The sequence below is a fragment of the Miscanthus floridulus genome, chromosome 17, assembly GCF_019320115.1.
Source record: "Miscanthus floridulus cultivar M001 chromosome 17, ASM1932011v1, whole genome shotgun sequence".
Taxonomy (NCBI): domain Eukaryota; kingdom Viridiplantae; phylum Streptophyta; class Magnoliopsida; order Poales; family Poaceae; genus Miscanthus; species Miscanthus floridulus.
Genome location: NC_089596.1, coordinates 15400976 through 15422236, shown reverse-complemented (window position 1 = coordinate 15422236; position 21261 = coordinate 15400976). Strand labels below are relative to the sequence as shown.

Below are 21261 nucleotides of genomic sequence, written 5' to 3'. Positions count from 1 at the left end.
CCAAATGGTCCCCTGGGTTTGCCCATGTTTTGCTTTACCAGCTCCTCACAGAGGCACAGACCGTTGGGAAACCCATGTTTCCCTTTTCGGATGAGAGCTCCTCTGACTTCGGTTCCTTGCACTTGTGTCACTCACAGGGCATGATTGCAATCAGGCTCACCTGTCAGTGACATAACTGCAGGGAGCCCAAAGTATACCTGTTTTTCCTTCCCTTTCAACAACCACAAACATCCTCAAAGCAAATACGGGGTAAAAACTGTCCCAAAAGGAAATATTAGACAGTAGTTTCTAACTTTCTATAGATGACAACAAGACATGAGAGCAAATCAGAGTCTTTATTATTTTCTTTTCTTTTCGCACATGATTTTTTGTTCTTGAGATGGTAATTGCTGGCTTGCTGGAATCCATGCCACACCACAGTAAACTTCTTCATTCCTCATGCCACTGCCATTTTCTCCACCAAGTTCAATCCTTCCTACACATATGGTATTATTGCAACCCACAAGAGGGGCATTCGCTAGGCGGCACCGCCACCGCCTCGCAAACACAAGAGGACCAAGCTAAAGAATCACAAATGAATCTGAATAAATACTATCACATATTTTCCCGCTTGGGGGGCGAACTTCTCCCATGGGCAGTTCATCATTCATGGCCCCCAAACTTGAAAACCAAAACTGAGAGAAAGAGAAAAAGGGAACCCAAAAGGAGAATGTGAAAAAAAAGAACCCTTAGTAATCAACCTTCTTCCTTTCCTTTTTGTTATTGCCCACCACATTTACATCGACTCAGGTCCAATCCCCGCAGTTCTTCCCCTTCCTGCGAGGCTGCGACAGCTCTTGTACATCCTCTTGACTGCCCTCTATTGTGAGCTGGGCATGCTATACTGCCACACCATGAGCTGGGAGCAATCAGAGGGGATCCCCTTCAGCTTAGCTCGGTCTTCAAGTACCACTTCTTGCACAAACTTGATGGAGTCCTGCAGTCACATCAGTAATAACATATCATGTTCAGTTGGGAGTAGAAATTCAGGTGACCTGATGGAAGAGTAACATTGGCAGGCGGGTGTAGGAATGCTAGGTAACCAACATGGGACTCAGTCCCCATCAACTAACTGTTGATAGCTTATTGCTTGCACATGACAAGTAGAAGAGAAATCGAATGTTATCAGTATCGGCTCATAGTTCAGAATGGAGCTTCAGATGGTTTGAATGCCTGCATGGCTGCATCTACAGGTTCCTTTCACGAATTGGTTTGTACGGGATTGCTTGTCATATTGGGAAAGTATCATATTGCTTGATTATCTCATTTCAATCAGCAATCAGTATCATGGTTTAGTGGCACATCCCACTTTCAGTATCATTAGTGGCTGTACCTCATGGATTGGTCAAGTAGGTTGGCAGGTGATATAAACAAAATCAGAACCAGAAATTTTATAGAGTGGATGAAAGTGATAGGGGTGCCATCTGTCCCATTGAAGGGGGATTTGGCATTTGTGTAACGCTAGGTTGTTACATCAATCCACGAATCTAAGTTGATAATTTGTGTAACAGGGACAGTCCAACAATATCAGGTAAGGTCCATGTAGAGAGGACAAGAATCTGTAGAAGGCACTGGATGCTCGGTAATATATCCATTCTGTTAAAAATGAGTAATGCTGTACTATGGTTATTCTAGATAAAAAAAATCGTGAATTGAATTCAGATGATTTATCTAGTATAACCGTATCTTGTTCGGAAGGAACATGAGTGCCCATGCTTGACTTAAACTATTGACGAAGTCAGCATCCAGTCTGTCCCAACCACTTACCCTTTAATTTCTTGAGATCGTGCTTACCATGTTTTTTATCAAGAGAATAAAAACTTTACAGGACCTTACAATGCACAGCAATCACCACATATGCCAGCCCATATCGCAAACACTGTTGTATTAGAAACTGATGACTTTCATTTTTCAAATAACAGAAGGAAAACAATTCATAGAGTATGAAACCATTCCTTGAAATAACACTTCAAAATTACTAATGTCAATGGCTTAACATTTCATATTTAGGCTAGGCATGCACTCCACAATTCCAACGGTCAAACAGATCCTTTATTGTACACTGCCTGTTTGCAATTTTTATATGATGATGAGATGATCAAGAAATGGACAGCCAAAAAATGCTGATATTGTTTAAAAAAAATGCTATCTCAGAACCAGTCTTTTCACTGAGTCAATCACATATCATAGCCTGCTAAGTACTTTGTATCACGATAAAACAAAATTTAATTGGATTAGACTTGCTTGGTTATTAACATGCAGAAGGCGGGGGGTGGACTAACCTGTGAAGTATCTGGTAAAGACGTTGGCCGTCCCCACCGCTCAGGATCCCACAAAATTGAACTGTTGAACGCGAAACCTGAGACGTCAATCGTGTGGGCTCGTGTACCAGCAGCACCAGCAGGATTCAAGTCAACTTCTGCGTTATACGCCACTGAACGGGTGGTCCCATCGTTAAAGTCTCTCGAGAACCAACCGACGACCTTTGAGGCACTGCATAGCGGACCTTCCACTACCACTTTCTTCTCGCCTGCCGACATTGTTGCCACAGGCCATGTGCCAAACGCCCTGCGCATTTGAAACATTAGAAAGAACTTCTAAAGGCGCCAGATCTGAGATGAAATTCAACAAGAACTATGCAACATGCACCAAAACATATGTGGTGCAAGAGTGAACTATGCCTGTGATCTATGTATCTCATCTTGATTGGATCAGAAGAATTATGGAACTAAAAAGCATTGTGCCACCAAACCTTGACTAGGATGAGACTCCACCAGCACTAAGCAGACATCAGCCAAATGAGTTTAATTTGAAGAAAAATAACAGAGACATCTGATTTCCTCAACTCAAAAGAAGATATTATGGAGGGGATAGCTCCATTGACATGTCTTCCACATGCTGCCTACTATACTTTGGACCACTCATCCAAATCACTTGATACAAGGAATAGACCGAATTATTTCATGTAACTGCCTCCCGATATATGGACATGGAGTCATGGACTATACAATACAGCTACACCCTCCACTTGCCTACACGGCTGCACATGCCGATGCTTAATTTGTTTCATTACCAATTCCAAAGTTTGAATAGCCTTGACCAATACAGATCAAACAAACCATGGGATGATGCAATGGTTGACGAGCAATGCAAAAGTAAGCACACGTGTTCCCAATGTGCAGTCAAACACAACTAGGCATAGTAAACACACGAGCTTATTTAAACATTAAGGTAAACCGTAACCATATTTCAGCCTCCTAGGCTTAAAAGAATCCAATGCAGAATCTCAACCTGACACAAGAGGCATTAACCATGGTCAAACCCCGTCATTTAGTAAACTGCACTTACAGTGTCACTATATTGTGCACCTGCACTCGTTTGTTTCTGGTAGCTGGTAAGTTCTAGGACAGGCATGCTAGGCCCATATGTGCGGCAAGGAATAATAGATGCTCCTAGTTCTGTTGTATTATTATGCTGGAATCCCACAAAAAGTATCAGGGGCCACGAGTGCAGAGTGCACGCATCTCGAGGACTGTAAAAACTAAAAGGGATACAAAAAAAAAAAAAACAGAAGGCAAACTAGAAAAACAAGTGCAGATGTTTTGGTGGCCAGATGCAACCTTGCTTGAGGAAAAGAGGGCTGCTTTTATCCCATCAAGTTCCCCTCAGCGAAAAAGACTGTTCTTCCAGGGAACATTGCCACTGTGCTCTCACATGGCATGGGTACTGCTGTAGTAGTGATCTACTAGTACCATTGTACTGAACCAAGGTGTGATTCCCTCTCTTTGGGAACCCAAACACTCATCATCAATGTTAGAATGCTACCATCCGAAAAGTGAATGCGAAAGGTAAGTCAAATGTTTCAGGGATGTTTTCGGTTGAGAAGCAAAAAGTTTCAGAATTGATGCTGAGTAAGATTTGTGTTATGTATTTTTTTTTTTTGAAATGTAGATTGCTTTATATCCATAAGCATATATCTTTTAACAGCATCCGCTAACATTGTTTCGGATGGATAAACAAAGGTTAAAGGGGTGGTCACATGTTAGGATCAAGTGGAGAGAGAGAGCGAGAACTAAACAACAAGCTTCAGATGCTACTAGTTTCATACTCAGGTGAAAACATTGGATTTCATACTCTGCTGGAAATTCATGATCATGCAAGTAAAAAACCCAATAACCAACATCAAATGTTGGTAAAATGAAAATGTGAAATCTCATCTTTGCAAGATTTTCAAACTCCTCATGAGAAAAATCTCCAAGGACAACTGGTGGTCTGCACAAAAATGAAGATTCATACCATCATTTTGCAACAAAAAAAAGTTTCTTTATGGGCTCCAGCAGATCTAAATCACAGGTGTGCTGTGTGCACCATTATAGGAAAACTGCACCAAATAAAAGTGGGCAACTTTCTGTGGTGTATATCAGATTGACATTCATGGGGTTTGAGGGAGCAGTTAATGGTGTGGACAGGACTAGGACCTTCTCCATTTAGTTCAATCAGTTTCAATGGCCATGGCATAATGGCATTACGGTTACTATTTTTTCCCCACCTGCTATCTTTTGTGTCTATTTTTCCCCAGCATATTGCTTCCCCATTTTAGGAGTAACAACATCTCGGGAGTCAATTCAAGGATGCCGTGTTTCCACTTACTTTCCATTTCGTTAGGTGCCACCGACACTGTTACAGGCCCATTTGTCAGTGACTAACAGCAGTGCTACCACTACCACATAAAATAATTATGGCTTTGCTCATGAGACGTGCTTAAAATCTTAATTAAACTAATTGGAGTGGTTGGCATGAACACATTGGTCCGTTGGGGGCGAGCAAAAGCGAAAGATTAAGTCTGAAAAAGAAGCCTTGTTTGTTGGGGCGAAAGGGACTCAGAAAAGTGGTAAGCTAGATCCAATAATTGACTCCTCGCATCAGAGAAATGGAGAGAGAATAGTTAAAGTTCTCTAAGCATCTACAGTGCCCCCTTTCTCTCTCTCTCTCTCTCTCTTTTCATCATAAGAGAATTAAGAAGTAGTACAGGCGAGACACGCATTGTCCCACCCTTATTCCCCCACTAATGACAGCTTATGCTTTCAATAATTTATCTATGTACCAAACTATACGGCTACTAAACCATTTATTTAGACGAGTAAATAAAATAAATTACTGGTACTCCAAAATTAAGAAGCGGTGATTAGTTATGAGGAACCCTAGTCGTAGTCCTAGTAGGTGGGCATAAAAAAAGATCCGAAATGAAATTTATGAGCTGGAATTGCAATTTTAGGCATTGTGATGCAGATTCAAGCAACATACATTCTGGAAGAACAGGATGCATGCTGGAAATGGAGATGAATTAGATGTCAAATTGAAGAAGGGGGACATGCAAAGCTCCAATCTTTGACACATTCTAATTATGCTGCATCTTAGTAGAATGATTTTAATGGAGCAAGTAGGAAGATGAATGAATCAATCAGAGCATCATTCATTCATCAATTAAAAGCAAGCATGACATGAAATCGAAGGAAGAGGGGGCACTGACTCGATCTGTCGGATCTGGTCGAAGAATCCGACGTCGTAGACGCCGGCGGCGTCGGCGAAGTGGAGGACGCCGGCGAGCCGGTGCTTCTCGACGTGCGCGAGCGCGGCGTTCCGCTGCGCGTGCGCCTCGGCGTCGGCGGTGGTGAAATTTTCCTCGGGCTTGAAGGCGAGGTGCCTGTACATGACGCCGGTGCCGCGGAGCACCTCGGCGGTGGCGGGCGCGTCGGCGGCGGGCTCGACGATGACCCAGACGACGGGCGGGCGCACGAGGCGGAGCGTGTGGGCCAGCCGCAGCAGCTCGCCACGGCGGCGCCGGCGCTCCCCGGGGCCCGACCGCGTGGTGGTGACCACGATCAGGAGCCGGCGCTGGCCGGCGTCGCCCTCGTCGTCGTCGCCCACGTCCACCGTGGCGCCGCCGCCGGCGGAGGCGGCGGCGGAGAGCGCGTCGCCGGCGGCCGCGGGCGGCGACGGCAGGAGGGTGGCGCGCGCGTCGACGGCGACGCGGGAGGCGGCGAGGCGGTCCCCGGGGCGGTGCGGCGGGTGGGTGGTGGCGGCCTTCCAGGAGGAGGAGGAGGAGGGCGCGAAGCCCGTGAAGAAGCCCATGACGAAGCAGAGGGAGAAGTGGAGCAGCGCCTTCTTCCACAGGTGGGCGCCGCCGGCCCGGCGCTGCTTGTTGGCCCGGTCCGGCGCCGGCGCCGCCACCGCGAGCGCGCCCGTGCCCATGGCCGCGCCGACAGGGTTCTGGATCAGGATTGGGCGAAGGCGGGTGGATGTGGAGCAGAGCCCGCCGAATCAGCTCACCTCAGCTCGGGCTGCAGGGCGAGAGGAGAGGAGAGGTGGGGGCACGCAGTTATTGTTAATGTGGGTTAAAGAAGGCTCGCTACCAGAACGCCATCAATGCCAAGAACTCAAGATCATGGCCGTGCTGCTGCGGTAGCCGAGATGGGAGGAGGAGCTAGCAGGGAATGCGCGTACGGCCGGGGGAATGGAATGGTGAGACCAAGGAGTATCTTGAGGGAGAGACGCGGGGCGATAGGGTGAGGGGAAGATGCTGCAGCCGTAGGGCGAGGAGGGAGGTGGAAGAGGAATGAATACGGCCGGTGGCCCGGTGCGAAGTGAAGGTGGTGGTGAACTGGCGACTTGGCGAGCGAGGTGAAATTGGGAAGGGGAGGGTGGTTGGTGAGGATTGAGGGAGAGGGCTGGCGGGAGCCGGGTGAAGTGGAGTGCGGTGCGACTTGCCTTTCTCAACCAACGGCTACAGGTGAACAAGGTGAGGTGTGGTTCCGCGTCACTCCAGACTCTCGAGTGACTGGACAGTGAAATATAGCTGGAAAGAATTGGCTGATAGCGATGCTGCTCCAGCATACGCTTGCTTGTCCGGATTTTGGCGTACGACGTACTCCTACATGCACGAGATGTGTGGTATGGCTTGGGCAGGAGGCATGCATGCTTTGCTTCCAATCATCCAATGCAACGAAATGAAATGGTGGTATTCATCCAAAATCAGCGCGTTCAGTTGCTACCCAAAATCTCAAAAAGTGCTACAGTACCCATCACATCGAATCTTACGATACGTGCATGGAGCATTAAATATAGACGAAAAAAAACTAATTACACAGTTTGGTTGGAAACTCCGAGACGAACGTTTTGAGCCTAATTAGTCCATGATTGAACACTAATTGTCAAATAAAAACGAAAGTGCTGCAGTTGCCCAAATTCCCAAATTCACCCAACTAAACACGCACTCATATGAACTGAGGTGGTGTTCGGATCCAGTAACTAAAATTTAGGAGGTGTGTCGGGAGGATGTTGCATGGGGTATTTAGATATTAATAAAAAAATAAATTACATAATCCGTTAGTACTCCATGAGACGATTTTTAAGTCTAATTAATCCATCATTAGTACACGTTACTGTAGCACCACATTGTCAAATCATGAACTAATTATGCTTAAAAAATTCGTCTCGCAAATTAGTCGCAACATATGCAATTAGTTTCGTAATTAATCTATATTTAATAATCTATACATTTGTCCAAACATTTGATGGGACAACGACTAAAATTTAGCAGAAATGCTAAACACCACACGGGTGTTTTTATCAAGAGCTGGCACACGATTTTTTTTCTCTCCCTCCCTCACTCTTTTCAACTGTGGCGTCGCCTCTCACTGCCGTGGACCCGGACCGCCGGCTGCTCGACCTCGGCGACAGCTTCACCTAGCTGATCGCGCCCGGGGTGTCGGACGTCGTCGTCCACTTCTCCGCCGGGTTCCTGCGGGGCGGGCTCGCGCCGGCGGTCCTGCCTTGGGCACCGGCCTCTGTCGCTGCTCTGCCGCCGCGCGCCGCAGCAGCAGCCGACGGTGTCCCAGGCGTTGCCGGAGGGCGTGTTCTGGAGCTTGGGCTGGCCTGACCTGTCCATCTAAGAGCTCCATCTCCCTCCGCCGGCGCACGCGCACTGCATCGTCCGCCATGAGAGAAGAGGGCTCGCCGCCAGTTGCAGGCGCTGTCGTCGCGACCGGGAGTGGCGCGGGAGGCGACGCAGTCGCATCCAGCCACGAGGAGATCACTGCCGGCTGCCACCTCACCCGTGGGCCCCACGTGTCACTGACTCTGTCTTTTTGTCATTCCATAGAAAAAATTTGTGATCTGTAATCTGTGATGTGTGATCTGTGGAGGCTAAAGGTAGAAGAAGGGTGAAGGCTGTTGGATCTTAATCCTATGGTGTAAAAAAATTCATGTGTTGAAACTATATAAAACACATGGTTGTTGGGTAGACAGACTCAAATTTAGAAGGGGGCAACAAACACCACCTAGGTTGAACATGCAGAACCTCGATGTTCGTGCCCGTACGTCATGTGGGATCCGAGCACGTTTATGTGAGATTTTTTTCTATGGTTGAAAAGGCTTTTGGGACGAATGTGGTCGCTCGCTTACCCTGACTAGATTGTGCTAGAGGTGTGTGTGGCACATATCTAAATGTACGATAAAAAAAATATTTGTATAAAAATATTAAATCAGTTTGCAATTGTAACGGAGTGGGCACCTCCTATGTTTTCCAAGCATGATTAACGAAAAAAAATCATGTTTATTTCTCTCAAACTGTGTAGGAGAGCAGCCTGGAACCGACTGATATGAGAATCAGATAATGGAGCGAGATGCCCTGGACCCTGCCCCTGCCCCTGCCCTGCCTGCTTCTTTGGCTGGTCCCGGATTTGAGGATTCCATTGCGGAGAAGCAAACAGCCGTAAAACCAGAGCCACAGGCCAAAGCACCATCTTCAGTTGCAGGAAGAGGACCAAGGTAAAAAAGCCCCATGCATGTATTGGATTCTCTCAGTTTCTCACAGCCTCCAGTTTATCTTTTTTTTTTCAACGACAGTTCAAGTACCTCTTTCAGTTATAATATATACATAAGTATATTTATATACTTCGTTCCACCACAGGATCAATGGAGTATATATTCAAGTTGTTTCCTTGCAGCAGCTGCTGCTACTGATTGTCTTATTACATACGTAAATCTTTTTTTAGCATTACTATTTCACAAGAGGCGTCAGACAGGCTATCAGCCGAGAGAAGAATATTAGGTGGGATGCAGCTTTATTTAGCCCTCATCACTTGTATGATACACATGCATCAAATCTAGTTTAATCTACCCTCAGTAGTCAGTCCCTTGTACCTAAAGGTGGTAGGGATATGAGGTGTGTGTGGATGTTGAGGAGGCCATTTCCGAGTTGGTTGGGATTGCAACATGGAACCTACTATTACTACTGCTACAATTTTACGATGAAACACGAGTCCTAAAAGGTTTGGAAAAAAAATGCTACGTGTTGACGTCGAAAGTCCAAATCACATATCAACAGGGTCTTGGCTGTCCGGGCCGCTACGAACCGAAGAACGCAGCGTGGATGTCATGCTTTCGTGGTGAAGAACGGATAGGTTTACAAGCAAACCATCCAAGGATAACCAACGTGCTTGCGTACCGAAGAACCGGCTAGTTTTCAGGTAAACTAGCAAAGAAACCGTCGAAGCTCTTGCCCAGGAGGAACCCCGTCAGGGCAAGGACGTCGTCGGGTTGCCCTAGGTCGGTCGGCAAGCCTAGGACACCATCCTTAGTCGTCGGATCTAAGAGATGAACAGCATGAGGGTTGGAGAAGAGAGTAAAAGGGTTAGGGTAGAGGTAATAGATTGATTTGTTTGTCGATTGGATAGATGGAAATTCAATCGGTCATAATCCTCTCATATATATAGAGGGGGTGGTCTTATCCCAGTAGAAAACCTCTTCAAGCCTTATTTTCCAAGTTTCTCATGAGTTTGGAATAATTTGGATTGGAATCCAAAAGACCAGATCCGAACAGGGTTTTTTTTGTGTCGGAAGTCCCGACTTGGGTCGGAACTCCTGATAGTCGGAACTTTCGACCATTGTTGGAACTCTCGACGTGAGGATAACTCCAGACACCTGAGTAGGTTTCTTCAGGCTGTCAGGTGAAACGTTTTTGGTTATCAACATATGCCCCCTATTTTTAGGTGAATGATGCAAGAACCTGAAAACACATATCAAAACAGCGACGATACCCATCTCATCGGCTGTTCAGTGGCTAAGGGCGATGTATACATCAGTTATTTTTGTTCTAAGGGCGATACATGTATCGGCAATTATTTGGAGAGCACTTAGGCTTCTTGCCAAACACTTGAAAAGTATTTTTTTCAAGTACCTTCCGTTGAATGCTTTATTGAGACGTTCACCTTGCAATGTCGCTAGTAGATAAGAATTACCGCATATGACTTTTATCACTTTATAAGGACCATCCCAATTTGGTGACCACTTGCCAAACTGATTGCTCTTTGATCCAATTGGTAGTATGGTTTTCTATACTAATTCTCCCACTTAGAATGATTTGCTCTTGACTTTCTTGTTGTATGCTTTGGCAACTCGAGCTTTATCTTTCTCTATTTCCTTGAGAGCTTTTATTTTTACATCAGTCACCTCATTGATATTATCCATCATCAAATCATGATACACAATAGCTGATAGATCATTTTGTTTAGCAAGCCTGTATGCACCCAAATTTACCTCGACGGGCAACACGGCCTCTTGACCATATACTAACTCAAAAGGAGTAACCTTTGTAGCACCATGCCTTGAAATGCGATGTGACCATAGAGCCCTTCATGCCACCTCCTTAGATTTCCTCAATCTTTTTTTTTGATAAGCTTGATCAAAATCTTATTACTAGACTCAACCTAGCTATTGGCTTGAGCATAGTATGGAGATTAATTGAGCAACTTGATCTTATATAATTCGACAAATTCCCTCACCTTCTTGGACACAAATTCGCTTAGAGGAATTTTGGAAGAATCTGGAGGAATCTGGAGGAATTTGTGAGAGGAAAATACTATTCTGGATGGAAAAAGAAGCGGATCAAGCCAGGTTTAAGGGCACGCGATCGGGCCATAATGTCCCTTGATCTATAGTTAATGTTTGAGGGATGCCGAATCTATGAATAATATGCTTGGTGATGAACTCAATTACCTCCTTGTGTGTCATATTCTTCAAAGGAACTGCCTCGGTCCACTTAGTAAAGTAATCCGTAGCAACCAACACAAATCGGGTGTCCCTTCGAAGATGGGGGATGTGTTTGGCCAATGAAGTCTAGCCCCCAACCACGAAAAGGCTATGGTTTGATGATATTATGAAGCATAGCAGCAGGCATAAGCTGAATATTTCTAAACTTCTGGCACTCTTCGCATTCTTTGTAGTAATGAAAACAATCGGCCATCATAGTAGGCCAATAGAAACCGGCTCTATGCAATAACCACTTCACCTTCGGGGCCAATTGATGCGTACCACAAATGCCTTCATGGACTTCTCCCATAGTCACTCTTGCTTGATCAAATCCTAAGCACTTAAGCAGCAAGTCTTCGGTGGTTCTCCTGTAGAGCTCATCATTATGCAACACATATTCAAAAGCGCTCTGTCGAACACCCTTATCAATTTTAGCACTTGGATCACGTAAATATCTCAGCAAGGGAGTCCTTCAATCTTCTAAATTGGCCCCAACATCACTAGAAGTTGCGTCGGGCCGATCTGGTAGCTTTTCGGGCGAATTGATCGAGTTGGTCATAGGGGAGTTAGCTGAGCCAACTGGAGTAGTCAACTTAGCTGACTTGGCTAGATTAGAGGGGGAGTCAGCTGAGCCGACTAGGTCAGTCGGCTTAGCCAACTGGTTTGCACCTACACGAGAAAAAATAATTTTTTATGCGTCGGCTATTCTTGAATATGAAAATTACGTCCACCGATGTCATAGCCAGATGCTTGTTGAGCTAACATATTGGCCTTTTGATTTTCATGCCTCAGAATATGCCAAATTTAGAATTCGGCAAAATAGTCGATAACATCGAGGCAAGCATCAAGACAAGCTTTTAGTGATCATTCTAAATATTGAAATTCACCAGCTACCTATTGTGCCACTGGCAAGGAATCACCAAAAGCTTCAAAATGTCATACCCCATGGATTGCAATATGGCTAAGCCGAATAAGAAAACTTCACATTCGGCTCAAATGTTGGTGCAAATATAATTTTAATCGGCTTGATATCTCAAACAATACCATTGTGAGAAATAATGATCATACCAACACCTTGACCCTTTTTATAAGCCGATTAATCATATTGTCATACCCATGAAATAAAAATACATATATCATGCCCCCCGGGCCTTAAAGCCATCAAAGTAAATTCCATGGGGGCTTTCTAATAGCACGATAGTTGCAAGCATTAATCGACTATATTTTACACTAAGGGCGATATTAAAATATCGGCCATATGAATTCATCTACATTAATATGCATAGTCAAAACAAAATATTTTGGCTCTTGATCATTGATAAGTAAAATAATTTGGCAACCCTCCATAACATAAAGATCCATACCAAGGATCAAAATAATGAGCTGAGAGATAACCATGCATACCAGGGAATAAATTCCACAAAGGCATAGGCAGAGAGTATGGATGATGCCATGACCAATGATTTTGATAATTTGGTGCAAACCTCCAACTTGGTAATTGTTTCTTGAATCTCCTTCTCTCCTTTACCTTCGTTGCACCACTTGCTTGAGCATCATTCTTTTGAGATTGAATTCTTCCTTTAGGCACCCATGCCAAGCCTTTTTCTTTTAGCTTCTCTACACTAAGCTTCTGTAACTTATTTTCATGCCACTTTGGTAAACCGATTGAGCATATCGGTTTTATTTTTGTTTTGGATAGCAGCAAATCTTTCTTGATTTTGGGCACTCTCATCTTCTTTTGTTCAGATTTGGCACCTAGAATATTAATAGATGATTTCCTCACTTCTTTGCCATCAATAGTCGGATTTTTCAGCAATATAATCAGCTTTTCGATTGTTAAATTCAGATCTAAACTTTTCTTCTTTCGGCCATCATACTTCACGCGGTAAACTTGCTTTACCGCTTTCTTCTTTGGTTGAGCTCTAGACCAGTTTTGATCAAAATAGTCTTTACAAGATGATGATCTCTCTGAATGTCTAGGAGCTGCATACTCTATATATTGTGGCCTAAAATATGACGAAACATGTGTCTCTTGATCAAACCAGCCCCAAGATGAATAAGGATGAAAATATATGGGCTGTGGTCCATATGACATGGTAAATGGCTGCTTAAAAGGAGAATATGTTGCTGCTGCGTTAGATCTATCTCCTTGCCAATTCCACTCTTGAGACTATGCTTTGGAGGCAATTTTGATAATTGGATTTTCTTTGGCCGATTGGTGACATTTGTTTTTGCTATCTTCTCATATTTAGCTAGAAGTTCCTTGAAGCTAAGCTTCGGCCTTCTACTTCTTTGTTTGTCATGGCCTTTACATCCATCAACTTTATGGGCATCCTCCTTCTCCCCATCTTGATAGGCATGCTCCAAAGGAGGATCTTTAGCCGATTCCCCTTGCTCAACGAGATCAATCGACTTTTGTTTTGGCTGGAGAGACTTCACCTGCCCTCTAGTGTCTTTTGAAATTGTGATAACATTGTTGTCCTCTTGAGTATCTTCAATTTGCAGTTCATGGACAACAACCTTGTCTTCACTTGAGGGCTCCACATCTCTCTCTTGGGCATTAAAGCTTTGAGCTTTTAGTGAATCGACTAATGCAAGCCGATTTGAAACCTGTTTGCCATCAAGACCAATTGAATCCAATTGGTTTATGTGTTGAGCTTTAGAAAATCTCAATCGTCCTTTATCAATGGCCGATTGGATCACTCGACGAAACATATTGCAATGAGAAGTGTATTATGATCAAAAGAACTGTGCCATTTGCAATATGTAAGCTCTTCTAAATTTTGAATAGATGGCAAAGCATTGTGATCAATGATTCTAATAAAATAATTTTAAGCAAGATATCAAAGACATGATCAAAAAATTAAAGTCAAATGTGTACTTTGATTTTTTAGCCGATTCTTTTATGGAGTTGGCTTTAAAGCTAGGCAAACGAAGGGATCAGATTTAACATCAATCCATTTGGCCACACCTTTGCAGCTACTTTTGGGAAGCTTTTTGTTAGTGCAGAAAGTGATCAACACGTAAATATTTGTAGTTTTGCCGTATGTTGTGATCGGAGGTGGCCTAGCACTCAATGACATAGGGTTTATACTGGTTCAGGCAACGTGCCCTTCGTCCAGTTTGAGTCGGTCGGTGACTTTATTCCTGAGCCTAGGTGCTCGAAGTTTGTAGTGGGGTTACAAACAAGAAGGAGAAAGATGGGGATATAAGAGGTCCGGTCGGACTCTGGTCAGAGGGGCTGAGAGTGACGGGAGCTCCGCTATGTGCTATGTGTTCAAGCATGTGCTCGAGGTTTGAACCTGGTGGTTCTGTTGTTGTGTACTAGTGAACTTGATCGATATGAATCAACTATCTTTTGGGAGAGAGCGCATCCCCTTTTATAGATGAAGGGAGTGGCCTTACAAGTGAGAGGGAGAGAGTACGTATGTTGCTAAGTCTTGCTGCCCACGCCAGCGGGTACAAGATGATGGTAGGTGCCTATAATACTATTTAATGTCAGATACACGTGGGAGGTTGCGTCGTCTTCTTTAGGTATGGTAGATGTCAGTGCCTGCCACACTGTTGATACCTAGAGGCATGCAAGGGGTTTTACCATGTTCGTCTGGTATGGTAAATGTCGGCGCCCACAACACTGTTGACACCTCAGAGGCACATGGGGGAGCCTTACCGTATTTGTCTGGTATGGGAGTTGACGGCGTCCACAACATTGTAGGAGAAAATGTCGGCGCCTACAACACTGCTTGGGTTCTGTCATGTCAGGGAGGTCGCATGGTACTATCATGTAGGCATATAGGGTACAGTCCTTGGTATTATGGTTGACTTGAGTACGCTGCCTTACTTTCTGCGTCTATTTCCTGGTCCTTACCGAGCGGGCATCCCTAGTCGGTTGGTCCCAGTCAGCTCTGATTGCGCTAGTCAGAGAGGAGCTGTAAGCAGGGGTTTGGCGCATTCCCGGTCAGAGAAGCGGGTCGAAGTCGGAAGTGGTGTTTGGCTAGGCCTTCCGGTTGGAGAGGCCATCTGGAGGCGGGCTGGAGACCGAAGCGAGTGCTCCAGTCGGAAAGGTGGGCCAAAGTTGGAAGCGGGCATCGTTCCTCCTCGGCCAGGCCTTCCGGTCGGAGATTGGATCAGCCTTCTGGTCTGTCATCTAGGTTTTTGGGCCAGCCCATGAGTTGCGCATTGCTTGTAATGTTGTCTATTGGGCTGAGCCTTTGTTGGGAAGCCAGTCCATGAGGGACCCCAGGTTTATGAACCCGGCAGGAGCCCCTGAGCCCCCGGGCGATTTGGGTAGAATTGTTTGGGGGATTTTTGTCTCGACGGTGGGTGCGCACGTGCGCACCTGCGGGTGTATCCCCCGAGCCCCCGGTTGATTTGGGCGGAATCATCTGGGGTTTTTTTGTGTTGCCAGCGGGGGAAGTTTTTGTTTTGTCAGTGGGTGCGCGCGAGCGCACCCGTGGGTGTAGCCCCCGAGCCCCCGGGCGATTCGGGCATAATTGTCTAGGGGTTTTTGTCAGTGGACGTGTGTGCGTGTATTTTAGTCACGACAGAGTCGATGGTGAGTTTTGGGATCGGGTGAGGCAGAGCTCGTAGATCCTGGCATCGGTGCAGCCCATGTAGTCGCGGCTGTTAGTTTTAGGATTGGGCGAGGCAGAGCTCGTAGATCCTGGCATCGATGCAGCCCACGCAACCGAGGTAGTTAGTTTTGGGATCGGTAGATCCTGGCATCGGTGCAGCCCGCACAACCAAGGCAGTTAGTTTTGGGATCGGGCGAGGCGGAGCTCACGGATCTTGGCATCTGTGTAGCCCATGTAGCCAAGGCAGTTAGTTTTGGGATCGGTGGATCCTGGCATCGATGCAACCCGCATAGCCGTGGCAGTTAGTTTTGGGATCGGTGGATCCTAGCATCGGTGCAGCCCACGCAGCCGAGGCAGTTAGTTTTTGGTGCCTTGAGCCCCTGAGCCCCGTTGGGCTTGGTAGGGGTTGGTTTGAGTTTTGTGCGTTACCCTGTCCTCAGTTTCTCACAATCAAAAGGGCTAAGCTTTGTCGCTTTCCTCGATCACTCGAGCTCAAGTGACGCGCTCGGTGAGCCCGCTAACGAGTATGATCGAGTGGAATCCGGGTCCGTCGTTCATGATGGGGTCGACATAGCCCTCTTGTGACATTCCACTGCGCCTTTACCTACAACCCGATAGATGCCTAGGTCACTCCAGAGATCGAACCAGGTGGCCTGCTGGCCTCCCCTCGATGGAGATTCTATGGGTTTGGCAGAGGTTTAGGATCGAACAAGAAGGTTGAGATGACCATGTCTGCTTCGAGGTAGACTAGGCGAGGGCCGCATGGGGCTCATCTGTGTTTTCTCCCCTGGCTCTATTTGATGCAAGGCGGCCTCGAGCCCTTCGTGGGCTAGCCTTCGAACCTCGGTCGGTTGTTGCTCATGTCGAATGAGGTAACTGCCGCTTCATGAAGCAACACAGAGCATTGTGATGCATTTAGCCACATGTGCAATGCCTTTAGTTCCCGAGCCCCCGGGCGATTCAAGAAGAATCATCCGAGGGGCACGGGCATATAGAATGAAATGCGTGTATGGATGTATGAATGATTATATAAAGAAATAGTGGGGTTTGGTTATGTTACCTTGATGACTTGAGTGATGGGGTTTGAAGAGCTTTAATCGGAGATGTCCGATGGGATCCGTGATCGTCATTTGTGATGGAGTTAGCATGGCCCACCTGGGGCATCCCTTTGCTTCTTACCTGTCTCTTGTTGTTTTCTTGAGCTATTCAATTGATTTTAGGGAGCTTATGGTCTCTCCTGGTGGAGATCCCATTGTTTGGGTTTTTCCATGTCCCGCCTAGGAAGGCAGAGAGCCGCCTGCACGTGGTGGAGCTTTGGTTCTTGCGCCTGGTGTGCGATAGTGGTGGGCCATACCCAGGCCATGTCTCGTCTGATCAGGCACCGTTCCGTCGGTTAGTGTGCGTCAGTGTGTCCCATCGTTTCCCATCCGCATTGAATTAGGGAAGGGAGAGAGTTTTTCACTCTGATCCTTTGCCCTTCTTCAGCTACTACGTTTCCTCCTTAAATAGGGAAAGAGAGAGGGTTTCTCATCATAGTCCTTTGCCTGTTCTCCAACTATTACCTCTCCTCCTTCTTCCTCCTCACTGAGAGTGCATGTATGCCACGACGGTTACTAAGTGAGAGAGAGGGTAAGCGAGGGAGAGGACTCACAGATCCCTTCATGAATCCAGAGCGCAATGTCTAGCTGGAGGCTACTCGAGGTGGTGATGGCCATCTTTGCTTGAGAAGGGGTGGCTTCCACCAAAGGAGGTGGCATGCTAGATTCATCTACGAGGTCTTTTTTGGGATGGAGCCATGCGTGGACTCTTTCTGGTGGAGGGTTTCATGCCTATAGATGCTTAGGTTGGCCAGTTCATAAAGTTTGATGGGATGTCTTCTAGCCACGGTGGCCATACCTCAGTGGGTAGTGTCCTTGCCCAGGAGCTGCCTTGATTGCATGAGAAGGTTAGGAGCTCCATGCTCTTCTGCTGAGCATCTATGGGTGCGATGCCCTTGAGATACCCATTGCGTTCGCTAAAGTCAAGGGAGCAGAACCGGGTGGGGTCCTTGAGGTACCCGTTGTGCTCATCGAAGTCGAGGGAGCGGAACCGGGTGGGGCCCTTACGGCAGTGGTTATGTCCGGTGGTATGTGCCGTGGCCTCTCCTTTGGCATCAGCTGATGCCGCCGAGCGGCCATAGTAGTATTTGGAGTAGAAGTAGTCAACAAATATAATCGTTAAGTTTATGGGGGAGCCCTCGTGTGAATAGTTTTTGTATTAATGAATACATCAGTTCTATTTTTGTGATCGAATCACTATCTGTTCCTTGTTTTTTGTCCTAGCATAGCTTTGTTTTTATCCTTTCTTTTTCACACCTACCTATTCATTCCATAGGTTGTAGCTTTTAAGAACTTGGGCATGGCCCGTGGGGCTCGACTGCTCGTAACCATAGGTCAGGCGGGGTGCGTTCGGTTGGGAGTAAGAACAAAGTCACATTGGGTAATCAAAGGAATGGAATGCCCTTTTGTTCGGGTAAAAAGTTTTTACCATATGATAGTAAAAAAGAGAGGTAGTATTTAGTATTGTACCCTCATGGAGCCCTGAGTGACCTGGGCTAAAAATGTTTGGGCTAGGGTGCTTTACAGGAGCAAGTGTTGACTAAAAAGCGGTAAGACCAAATTTAGGGGAAGAATGACGTAGCTGTTCAATGTTCCAAGTGTTGGTGAGAACATTACCGTTGTCGTCCTCTAGTCGATAGGCGCTTAGTCAGATCACTTCGGTCACCGTATAGGGTCCTTCCCATGGTGGAGAGAGTTTATATTTTTCCTTCGTTGATTGGGTCCTTTGGAGCATGAGATCACCGACTTTGAGGATCCTCCCCCTAATTTTCCTTTCGTGGTACCTACGGAGAGTTTGCTGGTAGCAAGCGGAGAGGATGATGGTCATCTCATGAGCCTCTTCGAGCAGGTCGACTATGTCTTGCTGAGCCTCCACGGCTCGGTCACGGTCGAAAGCCTTTACTCTTGGGGCACCGTGGTCGAGGTCGGAGGGCAACACTGCTTTAGCTCCGTAGGCTAGGAAGAAGGGTGTAAACCCTATGGATCAGTTTAGGGTTGTTCTTAGGCTCTAGAGGATCGCTGGGACCTCTGCAACCCTTCGCCTAGCGTATTTGTTGAGTCAGTCGAAGATGCGTGGCTTAAGTCCTTGGAGGACCATGCCATTGGCATGCTCGACCTATCTGTCAGTACGTGAGTGTTCGACCGAGGCCCAGTCAATCCTAATGCCATATCCATCACTAAAGTCCAAGAACTTCTTCCCGGTGAAGTTAGTCCTGTGGTCAGTGATGATGCAATTGGGAACACCGAACCGGCAAATGATGTCGAGGAAGAATTTGACTGCCTCTTTCGAGTGGATGTTGGTGATGGGCTTGGCCTCTATCCACTTGGTGAACTTGTCGACTACTATGAGTAAGTGAGTGAAGCCGTTCGAGCCTTTTTTGAGGGGTCCTACCATGTCATGGCCCCAGACCATGAATGGCCAGGTAGGGGATGGTTTGAAGCTCCCGTGCCGGTAAATGAGTTTGCCGAGCATAGAATTGGCACCCTCACACCTATGGACGACCGACTCTGCATCTTGTAGTGTGGTGGGCCAGTAAAAACCTTAGCGAAAGGCTTTTCTGACCAGTGACCTCAGGGTCGCGTTATGTTTGTAGATCCTGGCATGGATCTCGAGGAGGAGCTGCTTCGCCTGGTTGGTGGGGATGCACTTCATGAGCACCCTAATGGACTCTATTTGTAGAGTTCATCACCGAGCATGACGAAGGTCTTAGCGTGTCGAGCAATCCATCGGGGTTTAGTCCTTTCGGGGGGGGGGGGGAGAACCTCCTCGAGAAGGTAGGCGAGTAGCGGCGCTCGCCAATCGGTTTGATTGAGTGCCAATATAGTGACGTGAAAGGATCTAACAATGCCTAGAGGGGAGGGGGTGAATAGATGTATCTAAAAATTAACTACAAATACTAAGTTCAAATTTATCAGTTAATGTCGGAAGTCCCAGCATTTGGGTCAAAACTCCCGACGTTGTCAGACGTTCCGGCGCAAATGTCAGCAGTCCCGATGACTACGTGAACTACAAAAGCAGTGCCAAATTTAACTTTGCGGATAAATAATCTTACAACCCCACTTCCTAGTGGTTTGGTGAAGATGTTGGGTCACTCCCTTGACGCTATAAAGCCTCCAAACTGTAGATCGAGTCCAAACCTTAAAATGAAAGTTTGGGAGAGAAAGAGACAAACAAATACAAGTAATCTCTAGCAATCACAACAACAAGCACACAGGACACAAGGATTTATCTCGAGGTTCGGCAACCCCACAAAGGAGCTCCTACATCCTTGTTGTTGAGGTGACCACCAAGGTCAGAGTCTCTTTCCACCTCCTTGTCTCTCTCAAAGCGACCACAAAGGTCACTTGAGCTTTCCACTGAGAAATCAAGGGTAATACAAACTTCCCAAGGCTCTTCCACAAGATGGAAGCTCTTGGGCAACACCTAGCTAGCTAAGGGCAAAACCCCAAGAGTAATAGACGCAAAACCAACTGGCTTGACAAAGAAATCAAGTGCTCAAGCTTTCCAAAGTGATGCTCTCACTTAATCCACTCTCCTTTCACTCAAAACCCTAAGGGAATCAAAGATTGGAGCAAAGGGGGAGGAGAGGGGTGCTTTAGTTGCTTGGGAGCTGTTGAACACGAAGTGGGTCAGCTGTCAATGAGTTCGTAACGGTTAGAAGTGAAGAGAGGGGAATTTATACTCCAAGTGAAAATCTAACCATTCAGATCTATGTCGGAAGTTTCGATGCAGATCTCAGGACTTCCGACGTTAACAGAAAACACTGTTCATGAAGGATCAGAAGTCCATGTGAGCAGGTCAATGTCGGAACTCCCGACAAACATCGAGACTTCCGATGATCAGGACTCCCAATGTACGTCGGGACTTCCGACGTGCGTAGTTAGTCAACTAGTAAAGCTCCAGCTGTCTGGACTCCCAGCAAATTCTGGGACTTCCGATGAGCGTAGATAGCCAGCCAACAGAACCACCGGTGTTGGGACTCCTAGCTTGGGTTAGGACTTCCCACTGTCGAGAGTTCTGACTCACGTCGGGACTTCCAACGTCCACAGTCACCGCGCAGGCTAAGTGACTGGGAGTTAGAACTTCTGGCATGAGTCGTGACTTCCGACGGTCGGGAGTTTCGGCTTATGTCGGGACTTCCGACACCAACAGTCATAGAAAAATAATCTACATGCTCGTGGAGTGCTAGAGTGTCTCTCTATAGATTTTATTTTTATGCTTGATCACTCTATCTTCCTCAGACCAACTAAGTTTGCATCCCTCTTTATAGTGCGGCGGATCCTAAACTCAAAAGCAAAAATAAAACCTTTGGAGAGCGCTTTGAGTTCGTCCACCTTTACAACTTTAAAAATTGAGGGATGCCATTTCATCTTTATCAACTCTTTGATTCTTTCATGGGACTAATAGCTACGACATATCTCATTAAGATCTCATTAGTCCCTAATTTGGATGTCATCAA

At 46.3% G+C, this 21261-nt stretch overlaps 1 protein-coding gene across 1 annotated transcript; it reads right to left on the bottom strand.

Moving 5' to 3' along the window:
* Window positions 1-316: 316 nt before the first annotated feature.
* On the bottom strand, window positions 317-6434 carry LOC136516560 (probable beta-1,4-xylosyltransferase GT43A). Its single transcript, XM_066509984.1, has 3 exons — window positions 5570-6434; window positions 2322-2607; window positions 317-976 (listed from the first exon to the last, which is right to left on the bottom strand). The coding sequence occupies exons 1-3, from the start codon at window positions 6289-6291 to the stop codon at window positions 860-862; spliced, it is 1125 nt and encodes a 374-aa protein (XP_066366081.1). The 5' UTR covers window positions 6292-6434; the 3' UTR covers window positions 317-859.
* Window positions 6435-21261: the final 14827 nt, after the last annotated feature.